This window comes from Vombatus ursinus, unplaced genomic scaffold, assembly GCF_900497805.2.
Source record: "Vombatus ursinus unplaced genomic scaffold, bare-nosed wombat genome assembly UNPS02014810.1, whole genome shotgun sequence".
Classification (NCBI taxonomy): domain Eukaryota; kingdom Metazoa; phylum Chordata; class Mammalia; order Diprotodontia; family Vombatidae; genus Vombatus; species Vombatus ursinus.
In genome coordinates, this window is record NW_020954588.1 from 47666979 (window position 1) to 47690206 (window position 23228).

At 40.2% G+C, this 23228-nt stretch overlaps 1 protein-coding gene across 12 annotated transcripts in view; it reads right to left on the reverse strand.

Annotated features, from left to right (window-relative positions):
- Window positions 1–23228, reverse strand: part of MBNL1 (muscleblind like splicing regulator 1) — a 253748-nt gene that overhangs the window by 4736 nt on the left and 225784 nt on the right. For 7 of the 12 annotated variants that reach the window (XM_027875810.1, XM_027875809.1, XM_027875815.1 and 4 more), the window contains 6 exons: window positions 13208–13465; window positions 11729–11782; window positions 10691–10844; window positions 4761–4796; window positions 3945–4039; window positions 1030–1104 (listed from right to left, as the gene is read on the reverse strand). In XM_027875810.1, coding sequence (XP_027731611.1) covers window positions 1048–1104; window positions 3945–4039; window positions 4761–4796; window positions 10691–10844; window positions 11729–11782; window positions 13208–13465 — 654 coding nt within the window. In that variant the 3' untranslated portion in view covers window positions 1030–1047. The remainder of the gene's footprint in view (window positions 1–1029; window positions 1105–3944; window positions 4040–4760; window positions 4797–10690; window positions 10845–11728; window positions 11783–13207; window positions 13466–23228) is intronic. The other 5 variants (XM_027875805.1, XM_027875804.1, XM_027875807.1 and 2 more) reach the window with 5 other exon arrangements.

Below are 23228 nucleotides of genomic sequence, written 5' to 3' on the forward strand. Positions count from 1 at the left end.
TTTTTTTTTTTTTTTTTTTTTTTTTTGCATCTCCAGTGCTTAGCACAGCACCTGGACATAGTGGGCACTTATTAAAAGTTTGTTGACTTGCACCAAATCCCCCTATTCTCAAAAGTCATTCTTATCTTCTGAGTCCAAAGACTTTACTGCCATTGAAGATGTTAAAAACAAACAAATAAACAAAAATGGCCCAAGAGGTGTCTCTGAAGACCGTGCCAAAGGTGAGGTCCAAAAGGGGGTTCAGCAATGTTGGTTCTACATTGTTGGAATAAGGGTTTAGCTTCACAACATGATTAACTCAAAAGGGACAAGATTCGATTGGTTGTGCTTATGTTTGCTTAAAAAAAATAGTCATATTATATATATGTCCTTGTTCCCTCTGATATTACCTGGCATCTATTCTGTTTTTCACATGTGTTCTCCTCCATTAGAAGAATTCCTTGAGGGCAGGGACCATATTTATCTTCCTTTGTTTGCCCAGGGCCTAAGCACAGTGACCCGCACATAGCCATGGCTTAATAAATACTTTTGAATTAATTAACGAATATACTTGTATTCTTTGAATACAGTGCAGGTATGGGGGCACATATATATACATATATGTACACATATGTATATTCATTATCTTTTTAGTAATCTAAAATATAATTCTGAGGCGATAAATCTAAATAATACATTAGGGCTCTATAGTTCTAAACTTTGCCTCAGATTTAGAATTAGGATTTGATTTTTCCTCCCTTCTTATGGAAATTTCATGATATAAAAGAAAAAAATTCCATCTTGGTTTGATTTATTTCTTTCTCCTTTCTATTATAAAGTTTATTTTAAGAATCATTATAACTTTTAGATGTGTCTACATTAAATATCCCAGATATCTATGATACAAAACATAAGGATACTTAAAAAGTAAATGGATTTTTCCCCTATCAAGAACGTATCTAAAGTCTTTTAATAGCAGTATTGTATGCTTATGTAATCTTTACAAATTATAGGAAGTACACAACTACATATAATGGATGAGAAACTTACTGTTTGGTGATGAAATTTCTACATCTGGGTAACATACTTGTGGCTAGTCAGATGTTCGGCAGATATTATGGGTATCTAGCAAATAAAAAATTGTTTTTAATGAATGACCCATGCAAGCCAGCCAACAACCAAGCGACATAACTATCTCATCATTATTAAGTAATAAGAAAAGTGAAGTTCAGTTGTGAGGTGATGGTTCTTAATCAATATAATAATAAGTTAACGTCAACTTGAATGCCAAAGTAGCAACTTCATTTTTCCTTGGTTTAACAAATCGTTGTGTTAAGTAGGTACTACTCCACAAATGTAGATAAGTGTTACCAGTTGTTTAGAAGTAAAAGAAGTTAAATTACAAAAGTTCATGCACTGCCGTCCCTTTTTGTTGGCCTACACACATCTGAGATTTCCTTGACTTGGAAAATGATGAGGAGTAAGAATGTTTTGCTTAAATCGTGCATCCAACTCCAGACATTTTCTCTCCTCTGAATGTGTCTGCAAATGTTTCAAAAGTGAACCCCCCAAAGCAGCCATGAGTGATAAGTGGTAACAGAGCCACAGAAAACATGGCCACTCAAGCTTCTGGACAATTCGCATATGGAACTTTCCAAAAATGACTTTTATAACTCAAGCGTATGTTTCATCATCTTTCAAACAAAATAACAATAGGAGAGGAAGTGAGAAACAAATGCATTCAAAATAGATGTGAAAATAGCTAGCTTCCATAATTCAAAATTTGTAGTTTTATCTTCCTCTAAAAGCAAAAATTGGAGAAGCTAAACTGCAGAAGGAAGCGCAGCCTACTGGAAACGGTCCTGGAGGACTCATGGCACTGCCTCTTGGCTTTTCAGTGTGTGATTTTGAGAAAGTCACTTCATCTCTCCTAGTCTAAATTTCCTCATCAGTAAAAATGGAGAAAATAATCCTTGGCCTGCAGATCTCATAGGGTGGCTGGGAGGATAAAATGGAGCTGATATAAGTGAAAGCATTTTTCCAAACGTTGGACACGCTCGGCAAAGGTAAGGATGGCCATTAAGTGCCGTTGTCTATTCTGCTGGGGCAACTGATTCGATTTCTTTTTGGATGCTCATCCTTCAAGTGACATCTCGACACAACATTACAGCATTGGCAGGTAGCACTAGAATGGGCTCCAAACAAAATGAAGCTTCTCATACCATTTTCCCTGCTGTGGCAGGACAGGATGTTGTACCCAACAGTGTAGGAGCATCAAGAATGGGACTGCAGAAACATACCGGGGACCTTCAATACCCTCAATACCGAGGAAGGGCCAGAGAGAACTTTCTCCATGCATGCAGGTTACATTTGATGCCAACGGTTATTCCCCAGCATTGCTACTGTACTGTAAGCATATACATTGCTATGTATATGTAGATATAATATATATGGGCATATATATGTATATCTAACTTTTCATTCTTTGGTCACAATATTTTACCATGTTATGAGGAGCCCAAGAAAGTTATGCGTGAAATGGTCATAGCGAAATGCAAAAAAATGTAAGTGTCCCTAGAGCCCAGATGGCAAAGGGAATGTGGAAATTTATTTTGCCGTGATTTTGCTTACACTAGCAATTCTGTGGTCATACATGGCACATGGGACAAAGAAGTTTCGATTCATTGATCTTTACAGTAAACAAGCCACTTTAGATGCATTAAGAAATGTCTTCTATAGATTACTTCCTGAAATGCCCACATATGCCCCGGCTAGCATTCTTGTAAATGAGTCTAATGGGTTAGCGGAACTGGGGATGAGGAGAAGGCATTGTGACAAGATTTAATTAAAAAAGAAAAGTAGACGTTTCTTTGCTAAGAACTGTTTAAAGCTTGTCTGTCAGAGTTTTGAAAAAAAAATTAAAATTACTTTATTATTATCTTAGCATTATTTGTCAAGGGTGGATAGACTTGTAACTGAGAAATTTGGAATCTGGGGCAAGTTCCACAAATTATTTCTAGGTCTGTTGCCCTAAAGGGAATTTTCCATTGAGGCTGAGGGGAAGATGGGGTTAGGTGGTGGGGAAAAGAATTGACCTGAGCTCATCATCTGGTAGCTTCCTCAATTAATGAATTACTCATGCTACTAGGTACAAAAATTACTAGGTACAAAACACTTCTGTTTTTATACAAGTTTTATCAGCACCTAGTAAATTCAGTGCCTTGTGACAAAGCCCTATTACCCTACCCCACTTACAGTACTGTGTACTGAAAAATCCAATAGGTGAAAACTCCTACCAATAACTCAATATTCTTTTGACCCTCAAATGGTCTTCCCCTGAATCCCTAGAGATTCCACAAATCTCTTAAGAGGGGCTCTACAAAACCTGATCATTTCTGTTGAACAGGCAGCCTTTCAATGTATCTATTGAACTTAATGGGGCCATTTTTAAAGAACTCAGTTTACAAGTGTGGTCATTTCTGGCATAAAGAATTGACCTTGGTATTTATCTCTTTCCCCACTCTTTCTTTGAAAATAGTGTGGGTGTGAACTGAAAGACACCCTGCACCAAATGAACTTCTCCTCATGTGCACCCGGAAGAACACCCTCTGATCCCTACTTTCAGTACTCAGAATCTCTACATGAAATGTTAAGACCAAGTCAGAAATGCCAGTGTAAATCCGATTTCCTTTAGGAATGTTGCGGCAACACCCTTGGAGCACCGAGCCAAGGCACAAAAGCATTCTGCCACTCATCAAAGAGAGAAGGTATAGGCCAACAAGAGGAGTATATGAGACCCCCATGCTTAGTAAAAGCACCACCCCAGCCCTCACGGACATATGGCTCCCACGGACCTCAACGGGAGCTCAACGTGCGGGAGAGCTGTTGGACTGAGCCCCATGAGAGTTGGGGTTTTGGTTTTGGTTTATTTTTTTTTTAAAGAAACAAGCTGTAAATGAGCAAACCTGGTTGGCTGTGGCTGATGCAGCGAAGGGAACACTTGTGGCGGACGTTGTTGTAGCGGACACAGTGGCGGGCGTAGCACCGTGCACCATGGGAACTTTCGGAGGGAAAATCATATAAGCAAACATACAGAAGAGTGTAGCAGCATGGAAACCATGGTAACATGGGGAGGACCATCGGGCAGGGCGTTTACCACAGCGGTAAGCCGCGTGACGAGGCATCGTCACCAGCGAATGACATGCAATCACAGTGCAAAGCAGGACAACATTCCGGGGAGGAGGATGACAGGAGGGAGGGGGCAGGGAGAGGGAAAAATGAAAGAGAAAAAAAGGGGAAAAAAAAGCTTGTTACCATCAAATCAGGAAAATAACACAAACAGCTTTATTTGGCTAAGTCAACTTAGGAAACTTAAAATGAGCTCACATTTAGACATTCAAAATCTCAGTGAAAACATAAGTGTTTACTAAAGCTCCATTTGAATAAAAATCTATTACCATATTAACTTCTATAAAGATAACACAATATATTACTTTTATGAGATAGATTTCTTAAAATACCAGAACCCACAGTCCAATCAAAATCCACCAAAAAGATGACCAAAAAAAATCACTATTGTGTGTAAAGGAAAACACCAATTCCTGGATTTACTTGATCCATGTCAATTAAAGAGATGAACTGCATTTAATTGACAGGTTTTTGTCAGTGCAGGGGGAGTCAATTTGCCCAAGAGCCGCACACATTAAACTAGCAGTGGATTTTGAGGGGCTGTGGGGTATACCACCAGTTGAAGATAATCAAGAAATGAAGCTGGCACCTACCAACACTTGTAGCGGGTGTCATGCACAAGATTGAGCCTGCCCATCATGCATTGCAACAGGAAGGTGGATTTGAAAAGGGAAAAGAATTAAAACAACCCATCACACGTGTAATTAGGAAATTCTTTTGAACAAAGAAGAAACAAAAATGTTATTATGGGAACAGTGGCACGTAACCATCAGCACAATCCAATCATACAATGGCCCAGTGAGTGATATGTTAGGCCTGGTCCCAAGGGAAGATTAAAAGGCAACATAAGAAGGGGCTGGTCTGCTTTTGCTTTTCCTTACTGCTGTCTAGCATCAACTCATAACTAAACATTATGGGGGTGGGGGAACCAAACGCTTCTAGGCTACTGTCCAAAGAATGGTATTATAATGGCTTGCTATCTGGGTATACAGTAATAATGCATTAACTCTTCCTTTGGATTGAGCTTAAACTAAATAATTCAAGATGTCATTTTCTCACAAAACATTAAAGAGTACCATAGACAAAATCGACTTAACAACATAGTGAGGTCAACCAAGCAGAAGTAAGGGGGTTCCCATATGCTTACTTCCTTGTCCTTGGTCCATAGGGCCTTGCATGATAGAGACACATCACCTGGGTATGGGGCTGTGCAGGGAGTGCGGTTAGTTGGTGGTGGAGGTGAATGCAGTCATTTTCTACACTTGTGAACTAAGGTATGAAGACACCATGCAATATAAACTGAGCAAAAAGTCAAAAACACAAGTCTGGATTTCCTTGGATGCAGAATTTAAAGATAGGATGACAAAAAGCAGTTTAGTCTCATACAGATGCAACCTCTTTCACTAGGGCTTATATCCCCAGGAGCAGACTGAGGCATCCACGGCAGGATTAGGCACAGGAGGCTTGAACGATCACCCAGGCCACCATATCAATGTGGACATTTTGCTGAGTTTATGATACTTTAAAAAGTGACTGGACTTCAATGCAAGCCTTATGATGCATGCTTTGGGGAAAACAGGTGAGGTTAAGCAGTGAGCAGATAAGGCCTCGCCATTATTACTCACAAATCCTTCCACCAGCATATGTCAAAAGAAATATGATAAATACCAAGCAGCCCTCGTTTTTTTCCCTTGACACATGAGCAATGAAAATCTAATTCACTTGAAAAAAAAACCCTCCAGGAATAGGCATTTTCCCATATGCAGAATGACTTTTGTTAAGACAGAGACCTTTTTAAGTAGCTGGATATAAAAAGATCAAATGATGTTATTTTTCAACCCTGAAACTTGGCATCTCTCATCTTAAATACAACTTGCTGGTGGCACCTGGGGTCAATTCTCCTTCAAAAAGCATTTGCTAATGGAGCCTTTCCAGAGGCAGCCCTTCAGAACAATGTCATAAATGGTAATAATAAATGACTGCGGTTATAGCGAGAAGAGCAGTGGGTAAGTTGTTGTCACACTCAAAGAAAGCTTGGACAGGCACGCTAGCTGGTGCTGTGCGATGGCTGGGGAGTCAGAAGGCATTTTCCCTATAGAAACAGCTTTAAACAAAGTGGTTATGTCCCTAGGCAAGCTCACAAAAAACGTTTGACTCACGATGCCCCTGAATTAGAATAGTCGTAAGAATAGCTGTCTACAAAACTTAGGGCAGCATAGAAATACTAGTTATTATTTATTACTACTGTGGCCATTATCTCCTTGGTATACTACTTTATGGTTACCAAACAATCTTCTCATGTGATATGGCCCAATAAATTGGTCTGAGCAAGGATTGTTAGCCTCATTTTATAAATGTGTAAACCAGGGTTGAGAAAGAGCCAAAACAGCTTGTTCGAGGTCACACACATTGCAAGGGAGGTAGCCCTGTCCAGGGACCAGACTTTCTACCTCCAAGTCCAGTGCTCGCCCCATTCTAGAGCACTGAAAATACTCTAGAACATTGGAAGTCAAAGTGGCTAATGGGGAACAGTATTTGATTTGGAACTGAAAGACTGGGTTCAAATTTGAGCCTTGCTCAAATTTATGACTCTCTTTATGACTCTAGGTAATCCAATTAATTTCTCTGGGCCTCCATTTTCACATCTGAAAAAGGGAGTGATTTGGAGTACATCATCTCTAAGGGTTTTTTCAAGCTCGAAATCTGTCATCATCTAAGAGTAGAAATCTGTGAATCATCAGGTATACGAAGGTTTTTATGAGAAAATGCATTCTGAGTTCCAGGAATATGCATTTTTCTCCCTGACATCCTTGCCCCATCTGCCCGAAAGTGGGATGGGTCCATTGTCAAGCAGACCGTACCTATGAGGGAGTAAGCCAGTGAAAAAATGGTGGCATATAGAGGATTTTCACTGGAGGTTCCTAAAATGGGCCAATTGGATATCAGGAAAAAGCAGGACTGCTGGTCGTGTATCAAGGGAAAGATTTTCCAAGGTAGAATACGATGCCACTATAGGCTATGATTTGGGGTGTCTGGGGTCTTGTGCCCCACTGTTCTAGTTTGCAGTGCTTCTGAGGCACTGTCCTTTCAGAAGAAAATAGATACAGAAGTGATTTATACTGGTAATAATGTGGAAGCTAATACAAGACAAAACCACAAGCTAAATTTAAGGCTGCGGGGCAGGGAGCAGAAATACATTAGTTCTTCTAATTACTCTGATGGAGGGGGGAAAGAAAATGTACACACTGAAGAGGTATTTACTGGTAAAAAGCAGTTTAAAGGTTGTGGAATATTAGACATTTCTCATTACTCTATGCCTATTTCCATGTTATAACTCACCTGCTGTATTCTATCATTCCATGCATAATTAGGTCTGCATGCTAAAAACCAGTTAGCTTTGCAATCTCTTTCTAATATGGAACGGTAAAGCCTTTCATTTCGAATTTTAGTCTGAGTTATCATCACCATGAAGATTACAATATGTGCAGACATTTTGGGGAGGGATCAGCCACAGATGAACAGAAGGCAGCAGGGAGAATACTTGCTGGGGGCAATGATTCACGAAAACAGAAAACCTAGCACTGTAGGACCCGTTTACCCATAAAACAATCTCTTGTGAAAGACCTTTAATATTTCTCTTTCTTTCCAAAGGACTGGTTTGTTAACAAGGAGGGATAAATGGACACTGGCTGCTTAAACGCCACCCCTCACTCTCCAGCCTAAGGCAAAACTGCCCCTCCACGTCCATTTTCCCTTCAATTAAGTAGCCAAAATTGGGAATTTATGAGAGAACGTCTGTTTTAAAACCAATTTTTTGCTCCGATGAAAGGCCAGGGACTAGACCTGTCATTTCACTTGTATAGTAAACTCCCAGGTACGGAACCTCCCTCTACCAGTGGTCCCTTCTCTGTAATCTAGAGTCTTAGAGGTTTTCCTGGGGGGTTCTGGGGGGACCTGCCTACAGTGACTCAGAGATCCACTATGTTAAACCGCCTCCCTCTGATTTTCTGAACCGCTTCCTAATTGTACATTGGCAAGAAAAGGAAAAAATAATTTGTAGGATGGTACTTTTCAAATTGGAGGCATCTATAATGATTTTTTTTTTATTTAGGGGCAGCTTGGTAGGATAGTGGATAGAGCATTGGGCCTGGAGTCAGGCAGAAATAAATTCAAATCCGGCCTCAGACACTTGTTAGCTGTGTGACCCTGGGCAAAGCACTTAGTCTCTATTTACTGCAACTTCCTCATCTATAAAATGGGATTAATAATACTACCTTCTTCTCAGGTCTGTTGTGAGCATCAGCTAAGGTAATCACAAAGCACATAGCAGAATGCTTGGCACAAAGTGAGCTCTGTGTAAATGTTACCTATTATTGTTATTCTAAACAGAGACATGGATAGATAGATATATGTCTATCCACATATATGTGTGTGTGTTTATATGCATATTTATGTGTATGTCTGAATACATATCTAGAGATACACATATATCTATAAAGATATATATGTATGTGCATATATTGTGTTGTGTGTATGATATATATCTATACTGGTTGTCCCAAAAGTCTTAGAGAAGCCGTAACCTTTAAAAGCTTAAAAATGCCCTAAGATTTTTGGGACACACACATACACACACACACACACTTCTAATGAAAGGGGAAAAAAACTGAAAGAAGGAAGAAATTTTATGTTTCAGATGGGAATGTGCCACCAATCTATGATTTCACAGGTCAGATACAGATTACAATCCCTCAGTCTCAAAGGCAATTGTTTTTATGTGCTGATGTAGCTGAAAAAATTCATCACCCACTGCCCAATATTCTAGGGACGAGGTTCTCAGACCTACGCAAGGTTAGTGCTCCAGCCAAAGGCAGCGTACACATACGCTCCAGGCTCAAGGCCTTTTGAACATGATAGGAAATACCAGAACTTGTGTCCCACTGCCCTCATCTTGGAGTGTCCAGGGCCACCTCGCTACCACAATTGAGCAATAAAGTAAGACTTAGGTGGAGCACGTGGGGGAATGTGGGTTTAACTGGGTTTGCCAGACGAGAATTGTAAAAATGGCCTCGGGTGCCCTTCTTATGGCATACAGAGATAAATAGGATAAACCTGGTAAACGGACAGTTGAACCCTTTACTGTAAGAAAGTTTCCAATGTACTCAAATTTTAGTCCTTTACCGACCTAGGGTTCAAGCTATAGTGTTTCCCTATCCAGTTTCAGAACTAGAAAACTTTAATTGTTCTAAAGAATTGAGATAAACCATCTAAACAACGTTAATTTGCTTACAGTCACCCCTTATTTGAGCCAGCAGCCTGGAGGACATGAATTAGAATTCTCATTCCCACATATGTCAATTAACCTGCAATTTTGACACTGGGCAGTATCAGTAGTTATAATTTTTTATTAATTGGGCCCATGATTTCTTTAGAATAGAAAGATTGCAGTGAGGAAACTCCTTCCATCAATGCAGACTGGCACTTGCTCATTATAGAGTGTTGGCTGGGGGCACTGAGAAGGTAGGTGACTTTACCAGGGTCATACAGCCAGTACGTGGCAGAATCAGCTCTTCTACCCAGTTTTTCCACACTGTTAGGCTAGGTCCTCTAACTACTGTTTCTTTTTGCTAGCTATAATAAACCTATATTCATTTTAGGAATTGACCAAAATCACAAATGATACAAAACTAAATTAACAAATATATTTCTGAAAAATATTCAGTGGAATCATGGCAGGAAAATAAATTCATTTTCAAATGTTCATTTATAGTTTCAGCTCCTTTAATGGGAAAAAATCAAACCATGTTTGAGTTTTAACCTTTGGAGGAAAATAATCTTGACAGAGAGTTTATGTCTGTGGTTGAGTTTGAAATTAACTGAGATCCCAGCTTTATATATTCACAGGGAGCAAATAGGGAAAGAGCAGAAACTCTCAGATTACTTAGGGAAGAGTAGTAAGTAACTCATTTATTTAAGGCAATACAGCGATTGGAATCAGTGGACAATCTCTTTGCAGACCTATGGGACAGCTGGTGCCATCTTGTCTCTTCAGGTTTTCTCTACCTACCTTTCAAGGGAGATAAATGAAAACAGAAAAATCAACCCTCTAACAAGGTGCCACTTCATATCTTCCTAGTGAACAATTTGAAAACAGTAAGGGTCTTGGAGCAAGAAAGTATAAAATGAATTAGTTATTTAGATAGTGAGAACAGAGGAAAAGGAGATGAGAACATAATTTAAATTTTCATTTTAAGGAAGACCCTAAGTCTCGTTTCATACAGTCCATAATACATTAAGAAAAATACTAAATTCCAAAGAAATCATCTCATAGGAAGTCAGCATGAGACACAAAGTCACTGGTCTCTTACTGAACAATCATGACAAAACAAGACTTTCACATTTGGTTTTGTCTAGTTCTGAAAATCTGGTTGTGAATGTAGATTGCTTGCTTCATCACAGTGTAACCAGCTAAGCTACAGAAAGGTCATGGCAACTCTCTGTAGGCAAAGCCCCAACTCCTTACCTGGTGGGAGAAAGGCTGTATGCTGTTGTAACTGCATGTTGGCAAGAGCCTGCTGGTATTGGAAAATACCAGTGTTAAAGACCGCCGTGGCACCATTGGTTTTTTCAAGAGCAGGCCTCTTTGGTAATGGGGGAAGAACAGCTTGTGGGATTCCCTGTGTGGTGAATGAGTATAAAAAACAAAGACCAGTAAAAAAAAGAAAAGAAAAAGAAAAAAATCAGTAGAAGGCTCAAATAGTTAGGGAGCACCATCTTTTTCCATGAGCAAGCAAGCAGCAGAGCAGACTTAACTAACCAAAAAAAACAAAAAAAAAAACAAAAAAACAAAACAAAAAAAAAAGCAAGATAAAAGCTTTAAAGGAAGCATTACTTTAGTCTAAGAAAAAAAAAACACACTAGTTAAAGAAAACATGTTGGAGCCATATGTTATTATGAACTAAAGTGCTTCGAAGTTACACAATGCTTCAGGCTTACAGTAGGAAGCCATTATTCTGGAAAAAGGACAAGGTGAGCTGCTAGCTCCACGAGCAGGTTAATCATCATCTTACTGATAAGAGTGACTGCGGCAGGGAAGCTCCATGTTACTCTGCTCCCACCTGCCCCGGCCCACCCCCCCCCCATCTAACTCAACATGCAAATGGCACCAGGGGCATGCAGGTACCTCACCCCTGAGCTACCTATGGCCAAACTACAGAAGAACCTCCCTAAAGCCATGCCAACCAAATTGATCCATCCATAGTCAGTCATAGATAGAACTGTAGCGTCCTCTACATACTTTATCAGAACATCTTACAATGCAGTTAAACTGAATGTGGGCCAATGGACTTTTAAGAATCTTTGGTTGGTTGGTGGACAGACAGAGATTTACTTAGTAGCCTTCCCCACTAATCATATCAGGAAACCACACTCAGTTTTCCATTGTATTTTAAAACTTTACAACAGAAAAAAAAAAGGAATATTTATTTTTTTAAATAATAAAAAAAAACTCGTATCTACAATAAAGCTACATGCCAAGCTAAAAGGTGAAAGGTCATAGTACCAGGTCAAAGGTTGCCTCGAGGGGTCGCTTCAGTGATTTGACAGCCGACTGAGTCTTAATTAGCAGGCAGCGAGCACATGATGGCAATGGGCCAGTGGGGTTCAAGCGCATTAACATAAACAGCAAGCAGAGGTGCATCATGGGGGCAGCAGTGCATTTTTGGGTAGGTGAGAAAAAAACAAATAAAAAAACAAATCATCGGAATGCCATATACAACGAATAACAAGACTAAGCATGCACAATAAAAGGCAATACTAAGTTGTTATTGTGAGGATACAACCTCTATGTAGTTAATTACAAACAAGATATTCTAACAGGAAAAAAGAGTGAAAGAAGAGATAGGAAGAGAATCTAACTTCTGCATTTTTTTTCTCTCAAGTATCCATCAGGAAACACATTGGAAAAAGAACTCTCATATTTTACTGGGCTATGAATATCACATAACAATATTTAATATGAACACTTTAATGATCAAATTAGTATTTATGTAAAAAAAGACAACATTAACAACAGCTAATCAAGGAACAGAGAATGAACCTATGAAAATCAGCTATTAGACCACATTATAATGTAGCTTAAAAATACATTTTCTTTCCACCATTAACCTGAAACTTTCCTTCAGAAGTATTGTGCTTCTTCTACTCTAGAAAATGGTAGATGTATGCTTCTTCAGCTTGCAGTTATTCTTAGGTCATAATGTTATTCAAGACAGTCAAAACAGTAAGTAATTTTTTTAATGTCCTACTTAAAGTTAGACACTATTTGCTTGATGCTGTCCTCCTAAAGTGTTCCAGACTGCATTATTGTTATAAAGCAGGGCAGAGGAAGGTAGAACCTCTGGTGTGTACAAAGTGTATACACCAAGGGAAAAAGAATGACCAATTAGAATGAGTGCAGGAATGACGGTGATATGGTTAAATCTTGAAATAAGCATGCTGCTACTTACACTTCACAACTTTCAGAAACAGAGCTGTAACTAAGGAGGTTTGTTCCCCGGGGGGAAAGTACCAATAACCAAGGCCAATGCAATGTGCATTTGTCCCCAGTTCAGGTCGATGGAAGAGCAGGGGAGGATGAGGAGGGAATTCACCTCAAGCCAACCTTTGGTAACTTCCTCTTTTGGCTAATTATTCTCGCTCATTAGGTGCTCTATTGTGTCTGTCTTCCTGAAGCACAGTAAGTGGTGGCTGAGACTTCAAAAGTCAGCAAGCTGGGGCAAAACTCTGATTGTCACATCTTAGTTATAGCTCTGATTCAGAATAGAAGAGAGTGAGTTAGGGAAATAATTTTTTTTAAATCAATCTGAAACTGTTTAAGAGCTTCGCTGAAAACACTGGGATATACCTGAACCACTTTATCGTCAGCAAAAAAAGTTTTTTTTTCAATATAACAAAAACCAATAAAATGAATAAACACATAGCTTAATGTATTTCCTTTTTCAAATTTTCTTTGAAAGGAGAAGCTGCTTCCGTGACTTACCATAGCAGCTGCAGTGGCTGCAGCCTGGGCAGCTGCAGCCTGGTTGACCTGGTATTGGGCAGCCTTGATCTTGGCTTGTAGATGGGCGGGAGGGTGGAAATATTTGCACTTTTCCCGAGAGCATCTCCCTTTAATGTAATCCATGCACACGGTGACAGTGTTATCATTGGTATCAATCATAGCACTGTCAGCAGGATGAGCAAATCGGCAGTCATTTTCTCCTCGGTTACAATTGCCCCGTTGATACTCTCGACATACCTGTACGGTAATCGAGGGAAAGATAATTAGGAAAAATCCTGCCAAACAGAATCCTTCTCAGCTTGGGATTAACTTCTAAAAATGAATGATTAATAAATTACTAAATGAGACAAAAATAGAAAGATTCATAATCTGAATATCGTGGTATTTTATAAATTAAGTACCTGAGTAATCTGCAAATAAGACTTCAGAAACAGAAATATATAACTTAATTGCTACTTATCCACATATAAAATGTATCCTTTAAAAAAAGAAAAGCAGGTATCATGTTAATCATAGTGAATGATCTAAGCTATGCAGCATACCTTCTTTGAAATAATCAAAGATTTATTGAGTAAATTTAGTAATACACAATTCCATGGATAAGTCGATCAGCATTTATTAAGTGCTTATTATGTGCTAATCATTGAGAACACAAAGAAAGGCAAAGACACTCTCCCTGCCCTCAAGGAGTTTACCTTCAAATGGTCCAGAAAACATGTTAATAACTAGGTACACAAGGAGATTGGGGGGACTCGGGCAGCAAGCTGGGATTAGTAATAGGCATACATCATCTAGGAAAGCCTGGGGAGACCCATCAGCAGGAGGGCTGCAGGCTGGTGCATTTTCCATCATAGCCACTGTGGGACAGCACCTGCTAAGTTACAGAGGGCTTGCGATCTGTGCCAGTGGAAGCAGAAGGACCTGACTGACAAAATTATGGATCTTGAAGCGTGGGAGAGAAATGAGCAAGCTGAAAATGAAAATTAGGTTAATTTTCACCAGACTGAGATGTGGATGGAATGATTCAGGTTAATTAATTAGTGGTTAATGAATTTTCAGTGTTGATATACATTATTTACCCATACATTTACCCATGCAACCCCCTCCTATCATATCTAAATGTGTTGTCTTGTATTCAAAGTTTCCATGATACTCATTTCTAAAATAAAATATTTTGAAATTGGTTAAAATTCACCTTAGTGACTGAGTCACCATCCAACACATAGACTTTTATCCCTGTGTGTATCTCTCGTGCTCAGCGCAGCGCCTGGCCGCCATCAGGTACTTATTTAATAAATGCTTGCTGATTAACTAGTTTGTTAAGTTCACTAAGTCCACCCAAGTCGTTCCCCACCCCACTACTTAATAAACTCCAATGGCTCCCTATCACCTCCAGAATCAGATACAAAATCCCGTTTGGCATTCGAAGCTCTTCGTAACCTGCCCCCTCACATTTCTAGTCTTCTAATACTTTACACTCTCCTCCCCACCCATCTAGTCCTTGAAGCAGTGACCCCACCTCCTCACTGCTCCTCAAACAAGACATTTCATCTTCTGACTCCAGCATTATCCCTGCCTATCCCCCTCCTGCAATGTTTTCCCTCCTGGCTTTCGTGGATTCCATGAAGTCCCACCTAAAATCCCACCTTCTGCAAGAAGTCTTTTGCTATCCTCCTTAATTCCAGTGCCCTCCTTCTGCTGGTCGTCACCAACGCACACTGTCTCCATCTGTGTTTGTCTCCATCTATGTCATCTCCATCTTGTAGACCGTGAGCTCTTTGAGAACAGACTCTGTCTTGATCACTCGGATTTTTATCTCGAGCTTTAGCACAAAACGTCGTGCGTAGTCGGCACCTAATAAATGCCTATTGACTGACTTAGACTGGGATGGTTTGATGGACTGACACATCAAAGGCATTGTACTTACTGAGCTATTCCAACCTTTCTCCACAAGAGGGCCTTCCAAAACACATAATCTCCTTCTCAACTCTTTTTCCACTGGTCCTAATCCAAGGAAATATTTTCACTTTTGGACTTCCTTTTCATATTCTGGGCAAATACAGACCCTGAGCTCTTTATTCTTGTAATTAACATACAAAGAGGAACTTAAAGCTTGCAATGACTTAAAAAGTCAAAGTATTTTCTGATTCATACTTGCCAAGTAATTAAATCAGAACTCTGTTTATTTCCCAGTGTTTTGGCACTGTGATTATGATTAAAAGCTGTATGCCATTGATTAAGAAAAGAAAAGGGACCAAAAAGGTGCCCCACAACACTGTGAGCTCTCTTTCATTACTAATCCAAAAATGGTCACTCTCCTCCCTCTGATTTAAGAACTGCTCATTTGTTCATCAGATGCTTGGGACTTGGAAGGCATTTTGCTAAGGAACAATGTCTTTGAGAATAGGGATTGTTTCCCTGTGTGAATCCCCAGGGTGGGTACAGTACTTGGCACATAGGATGTACTAAATAAATGCTTGCTGACAGACTGACTGATTGCCTGGAGGAAGGTTTCCAAGGTCGGATGTTTAAGCCATCACACACCTGAACACCTAAAATACAGCCCTAACTATGAGTACCAAGAACATCTCTTTCCCTGGAGCATGGAATAGCCAGGCCCTCTTCCTCTTCTCCCCAACTCGCTTAGAGGGAGGAAAGCACCCCCAAAAACACCCTCCCCCAGAAAGGTAGAGGCTGGGCTGGGAGGGGTCTGGGAACCAATCAAGAACTCAATCAACCAACAAGCATTTATTGTGAGGTGAAGATCTTGCTTACGATGGAGGTGAGGGGCGGGAGAAGGGATTGATTCATAGAGGTTTGCAGTAAAGATCTGCAGAGAGAGATTAGGGCCTCTGCCCAGGGAAATCTTTGAGGATTAGCCCCGAGGGATCCTTCTCAGTCCTGGTCAGCTCCCCACACATCCTCTTGTGTTCTTTGTGACCTAGGGCTCACCTTCTTCATGTCCCACTGCTACCCTCTATGTCATCAGGCAAGAAACCGTTTCTCTTCCTTCTTTGTCCCACCAAAGAACAGAGCAAGTCGGCACATAACCCTACGTCTTCTAAGTGATTTTTGCTGTTAAGGGGACAAAGAGATAAAGAGAGGGAGTAGCAGGGCATCCCCTAATGCTTTTTCATTCAGATCCTTCGGAAAGACAAAGTCACACAAAGGATGCTAACAGCAAGTACTTTGTATGTAAGGGATGGCGGAAAGATTCGTATGAATTTCAAAGCTAGACTCAAGCCGTCCCAGTCACTTCAGCATTGGCAAGTTGTAGAGCGAGTCTTGGGGAGGGGGGTAAAGAGTACACCAGGGCTTCTGAGGTAGGAGAGGCAAGGGGAGGAGATAGAGGATCTGCCCATAAAGATTCTTCTAGGGAAGGAAAAATAAGTTAACAGCTACTGGAGGGGGCTGAGGTAGGATGCCTTCTCTGAAGGGGGTAGAGTGAGGGTGGAGAGAAGAAAGCAATAAAGTAAAACCTGACTTGGCAATGATCTGAGTAAAAACAGGGATGAGGACAGAAAGGCGACCTGTTGACAGAGACACAGTACAGAAGATAGGCAAAGGTAACAGGAAGTAAACGGACCAGGGTGTCATCAAAAGCACAGTGAAAATTAATGACTGACCTCTATTTGACTTGGACAAAATTAAGGGAAATGGCCATTAGTGAACTATACACTGATGAACCCAGAATAAACCTGTTAAGTTGGATTACAGCCCAACTTGTTTGAACAAATTTGGGCTGACACTGGGACTCAGGTCAGAGGACCTGAGATCACATCGCAGCCATGCCAACGAGATCTGCCTGTGAGATCTTACCCAAGACACTTAGCCGACTTCCTTAGGCCTCATTTTCTTCATCTGCAAAATGGGCTCTGAGGTCCCTTCCAGCTTAGTTCTCCAATCTGACAGTTTCAAAAGAACCCAAATCAAACATGTGACACTCAGTCTCCATTTTGTTAAGAGTTTTGATGAATGATTCCCAAGAGGCAAAGATAACCTACATTACAAACATTATCCTTTTATCAAACCAAGCCAGGAAGAGGCAGCCATATCTAACACGTGGCTTTCATCTTAAAGAGGGCGATATGAGATACGTGATCTGTTACTCATATTGTTACCTCTTCAGAAATGAATGGTTTGGGGCATCTCCTAATTTGCTCACAAAGAAATTGCTGGCAAGTGAATTATTACTCTATCCTGGTATTTGCTCTTACCCAGGTAAGGCCGGTAAGAAAGATAAACTAAAGTCTGAAAACCCTTTTCACAGGAACCTTCAAGTGACTTCAAAAACCTAAAATCACATTATTTCTTGTTTAGTTATTTCGGGCAGGTCCAACTCTTTGTGACCCCATTTGGGGTTTTCTTAGCAGAGATCCTGGAGTAGTTTGCCATTTTCTTCTCCAGCTCATTTTACAGATGAGGAAACTGAGGGAAACAGGGTCATACAACTAGAAAGTGTTTGAGGCTATATTTGAACTCAGGAGGATGAATCTTCCTGACTCCGGGCCTGGCGCTCTGAGCACTATGGCGCCACCTAAATTACCGCATGATTCTAGAATTACAGACCTCGAGCTGGAAGGGAACTTAGCATTCATTGGGTAGTACCTCCTTCTTTTTCCAGAGGAAGAAATTGAAATTCAGAGAAGTTTTGGACTCTGATGGATTCTATGTAAGGAAGACTACAAATATAATAAGCCATATTAATAATATAAATTATAAAAACATAATATTATAGTAATAGATTCTGAAAAGGCTTTTGATAAAATCTAGCACTTATTTCCATTAAAAACTCTAAGTATCAGGAACAAATGGACCTTAATAGAGTAAACAGCATTCATCTAAATCCAACTGCAAACATTGCATGAAATCAAGAAAGTTAGAAGCCTTTTCAATAAGAACAGGGATAAATCAAGGACATCTTTTATCAACATTACTATTTATCATAGTGTTAGACATGCTAGCTATAGTGATCAGACAAGAAAAAGAGAGTGAAGGAATAAGCACAGGCAAAGAGAAAACTTAAGTATTGCCTTTTCAGACGACACGAAGATTACTCAGGGAACACCAGAGAGTCAACTAAATTAACTGAAATTAGCAAAGTTGTGGGAGACAAGACTAGAGGTTTCACAAGAAGTAAGTTGTAGAGCCTGGGTCTGAGACCAGGTGACCTGACTCCCCAACAAGTGTTCTTTCCACTCTAGCAGAGGAGATGATTTCAGCATAATTCTCCCAGTGTGTAAATTTGGTTCCAAGGCTTGGTGATTAGGAATTAAGAATTTTCTTGCTTCCCACAAATGCTGATTTTCCTGAATTTATACTCTCAAAGGAAAGGCAGTTAAAAAAAATAAAAAAAGAATGGCAGTATTTCTCTCTGACACTTTACTTGTGTCCAAAGTTTCTGTATATTGTATTTCTGTCCATTTCAGTGTTGCTCCCCTCCCACCTCCCATGATATGCCTGGAATGTACTATGTCCTCATCTCCTCCTCTCAGGTTCCATATTTGTTTTTTTTCAAAGCTCATCTCAAGTGCCATCTCCTATAATAAACCTACCCTGACCTAGTCTGGTGTTACTGCTAGTGATGCTGTGAATAATTTATATTTACACATATATTTACACATCTGTGCATAGTATTATTGTGTCTGTCATCCCCTACCTTAGAAGGGAAGCTCACTGAAGGCAGACACTGTCATTTTTTGTCCTGGTATCCCTAACACCTAGCACTGTAGGCACGTAGTAGGATCTTAATAAACGAGTGATGAATGAATTAATGAATGGATAGATAAAGTATAATCCCAATAGAAAGTGGTTTTCAATGACTTTCAGAAGCATTCAGACATGTCTGACTATAGGTTAATACATTTAATTAAAACAAGAATGACCTTCAAAGAGCCCAAAATTCAGATCAGTTTCAGCCTTTTGTAAGGCTTTAAGGAATGCCGTGTGTTCCTTTGGCCCTGCTTAAATGAGAAGTTGGATTGACAAGCAATTCTGAAAAAAAAAAGTCATATTATCTTTAAACAGCTCAAAATACAAACCTATTATTTCACCCTTCTCTAAGGCTTCAAGGAACTCAACTCACTCTTTGGACCCTTTTCTCCTCCTCTCTGAATTCCTTGACTATTATTTTTTCCATTCATCTACATTTCGTCTCAGATGGGCAGTTGGAATAGATACGCAGTGCTGAAAAACCATTCTGACATGATTGGGCAGACTGAGGATATCGAGGACGGCCTTTAGGAAAGCTTGTGCTCGGAGAGATAGACTTGTGGGCCACTGAGGCCTCTGGAAGTCACCGTCCATGCAACAGGGGTCCAGGCTCTGGCTGCTGAGTCAAAACTCCTGACACTGTCTCTATAATAAACTTGCACAAAACCATGAAGAATGTTTCATGTGCAAAAGAAATAACCCCGACACACTATCAGCAAATTACATTAGACGACGAAATGCATCATTTCTAGAATTTGAGTCATCGTGCAAAGCAGGAGCATTTTCAAACCCGGATGAAATGAATTCTGCCTCTTTGCTGAGGAGGCACAACATTCTGATCTTTGGGAATGTGGCACGCCCGGCTCTACACTTTAGCTAATTAGAAGGCAGATGTTTAACGATGTATCCAAGCCACTAATGATAAAGAATGAAAAGAATGCCCATGTTGCACGCCGAGCCAAATTTATGCAAGCAAGTTATGCTGGACAGTATGCATTTGTTTTAATTAAGTTGAAGCGATCTACCAACAAAACTAATGGACTCTTTTCACAGTATTAAAATAAATTATATCAAAGTATATAATAAGGTTATTTTAACATATATTTCCATTTCCGGGCAAAAGTCAGGAGAGCAATTCAACATCCCACGAAATTGCAAAGGGAAAACACTAATAAAAAGTGGTGGAAAGAGCCCCGGGTCTGAAGCTGGAGGACTTCTGTTTAAATTTGATGACCTCCAAATAAACGATAGTTATTTTTGTCATTTTAAATTCTCCATATTATGGAGCCCCCTTAACAAAAAACATCAAACTGCCCTGAAAAATCAACCTCCCCCCAACAAATTGGCAAAGGTGATCAAAGACAGGTTCTTTTCCAGGTTGAAGGGGGTGTGGGAAGATGGCATACTATACATCAGCAGAGCTGTGAATGAGGAGGCTGAAAAATGCTGTGGAATCATGGTAGAAAAGACATTAAGCCATTCCTATCCATTAAAACCTAAATCCCACTTTTGGGCACGTATACTAAGGAGCTCAAAGGCAGAAGGAAAAGACTCATCTGTTCATAGTAGCAATTTTTTCAAAGTAAACACCTATTAATAAAATGGGTGCTCATCACAGGGTAATGTCTAAACATATAGTGGTATATGAATGTAAGGGAATATTATCAGACCACAAGAAATTATGTGCACGAGGAATTCAGAGAAACATGGGAAGACCTGCCTTCACTAATACAGAATGAAGTCAGTAGAACAAAGGGAAAAGAATAGATAGCGTTCATAATAAGACATTAAAAAATAGCACTGAAAGGAAGCAAAATCCAGATTGACTATGATGATCTATCTTGGCCCTAACAAACGCAAGATGAAACACTTCCTCTCTCTCGGTAGAGGTGGGGGACTACCTATTCTGAACACCACATATGCTGCTGGACAAGTGATCTGAGTGCTGGTCAGTTTTACTTAACAGCAGAAGTTTCAAGGGCAGCCAGGTGGTGTAGCGAATGGAGCGCTGGGCCTGGAGTCAGGAGGACCTGAGTTCAAATCCAGCCTCAAATACTTACTAGATTGTGACCCTGGGCAAGTCACTTCACCCTGTTTGCCTCAGTTTTCTCAGTTGTAAAATGAGCTGGAGAAGGAAATGGCAAACCACTTCAGTATCTCTGCCAAGAAAACCCCAAATGGGGTCATGGAGAGTTGTACACAACTGAACAACAATAACTTAAGTTATAAAGGAAGGCTTTATGCAGTGGTAGGCATGGAAGAAGGTGACAGTGATGTGAAATTACAAAATCTATCAATCGACCTTCGAAATTATTTCTTAAAGAAATATAGCACCAATATAAAAAAAATCCAGTTCAACAAAAATGAGTGAATTACAAGAAGATGAGGTTGGGAACAGAGGGTTATGGCCAGCCGCAGGGAGCAAGGACACTCCGTGAAATGACAACAGTCTTCCTTCCCTCTCCCGGCCAATATGGCTAAGAAGTCATTCCCTCAGTGATTTCCTCAGTGGGATACATCCCCACCCCCCAAGGGACCATAATTCCTCCTCCTATCCTCAATAAAATGTCTTTCCAAATAATTGCAAAGTTGGAGCCTCCTCGACAGTGATTTTAAAATCTCTCGCAGCTGCTCCACCATGCCTGTAGATCAAGCCATGCCCACAGAACAGAAATCTCTGGTCAGCTCCCGAGAAGGATCTGGGGGACAGGACAAACACAATTCCCAGAAACACGCAAGACCCAGGCTGCTGAGCTACATTAAAAATCAAGTGAACCCAAAAGCCTTGGGTGCTTCCAAAAAGATTTGGTGGCGAATATCTTAGTTGGGCCAGAAAACATTCATGAGCAATACCCCAAATGATCAATGTCACATCAGCTCGGTGGAGCCATGGTGCGCAGAGCACGGGGCACGGAGTCAGGAAGCCCTGAGTTCAATCCAGCCTCAGACATTCACTAGCTGTGTGACCCTGGGCAAGCCACCCAACCTCTGTTTGCCTCAGCTGCCTCATCTGTAAAATGGGGACAATAACGGCCCCCACTTCACAAGGTCGTTTTATGTATCAAATAAGATAACAATTATAAAGCACCTAGCACAGTGCCTGGCACACAGTAGGTCATTAAGAAATGAACAATGTGAAGTCCTCCAGCCCCTTCCTTTTACAGATGAAGGCACACAAGCTCCTCGAGGGCAGGGGCTGTTTAATTTTTGTTTCTGCTTTGTCAATCCCCAATGTCTAACATAATGCCTAACACACAGTAGGCACTTGATAAATGCTTACTGAATTAAGTAGAAAACTATGGCACTTGTATCATTTGGTTCCCAATGCTCAATTCTCCAGTTTCAAACACATCTCTCAAATTAATCACTGGGGAAATCATGAGTTTTTGTTTTAGTAAAGGAGATGTGACTCCATTTTAAAGATCTATTCTAAAGTCTCACTAAAACAACTGATTTGTTTAATTTTTAAACAGGACTTGTGATAAAAACAAAAATCTATTTTAAGCCATTCTCCCTGATTTTCTGGAAGGACTAAAAAAACAAGACAGCGAGTAGCCCCAAATCTGCCTCCAGTATAGTCAAAATTATAACAGGCTTCTCCCTCAAAATTATTCTGACCAGAGCCAAAGATCAAATTCCTTACTTGTAAAATATGGATAATAATAATATCTACTTCCAGGGCTGTTACGAGGTTCAAATGAGATCATTTACATGTATAAAGTTCTTTTCAAACTTCAGAGTGCTACCTAAATGCTAGCTGTTGTCATTATAATTATTAATTAAATTACAATTGGAATCCCTATCTGTATTTAGCAATATCTGGATCTCTAACCCCCTCCCCCTAAAAACAAGCTTCAGCCCCCGATCCCCTAATTACACAGGCCAGAGCATCTGCAGACGGGATCATTTGATTCTGCTCCCAAAAGGCCTTCGGGGATTCTTTTAGCTGAGCGGATAATGGACATGATTTCTTCACTCATTCCTGTCGTCACTAACCATTTATGCTAGGACAACGTGCGTCGAAAGGTAGTTTTCCAAATAACGTTAGGACAAGCTCAGAGAGCAGAAAAGGCCAGGAAAGTTTTCTAAAAGAGAAAAATCCATTTGAAAAATTAATAAACTTGTCCCAAATGTGGCTGAAGTGAATAAGGTACACCCAGAAACCCAAGTTCAAACGGACGGACTACCGACAGGAGCTTCCTCAGAGATAGCAGGGGAAAGACACACTCACGGAAATGGCAGTTTAAGATGGGGGGGGGACCCAAAACAAACTTTAAAAAAGAACGAA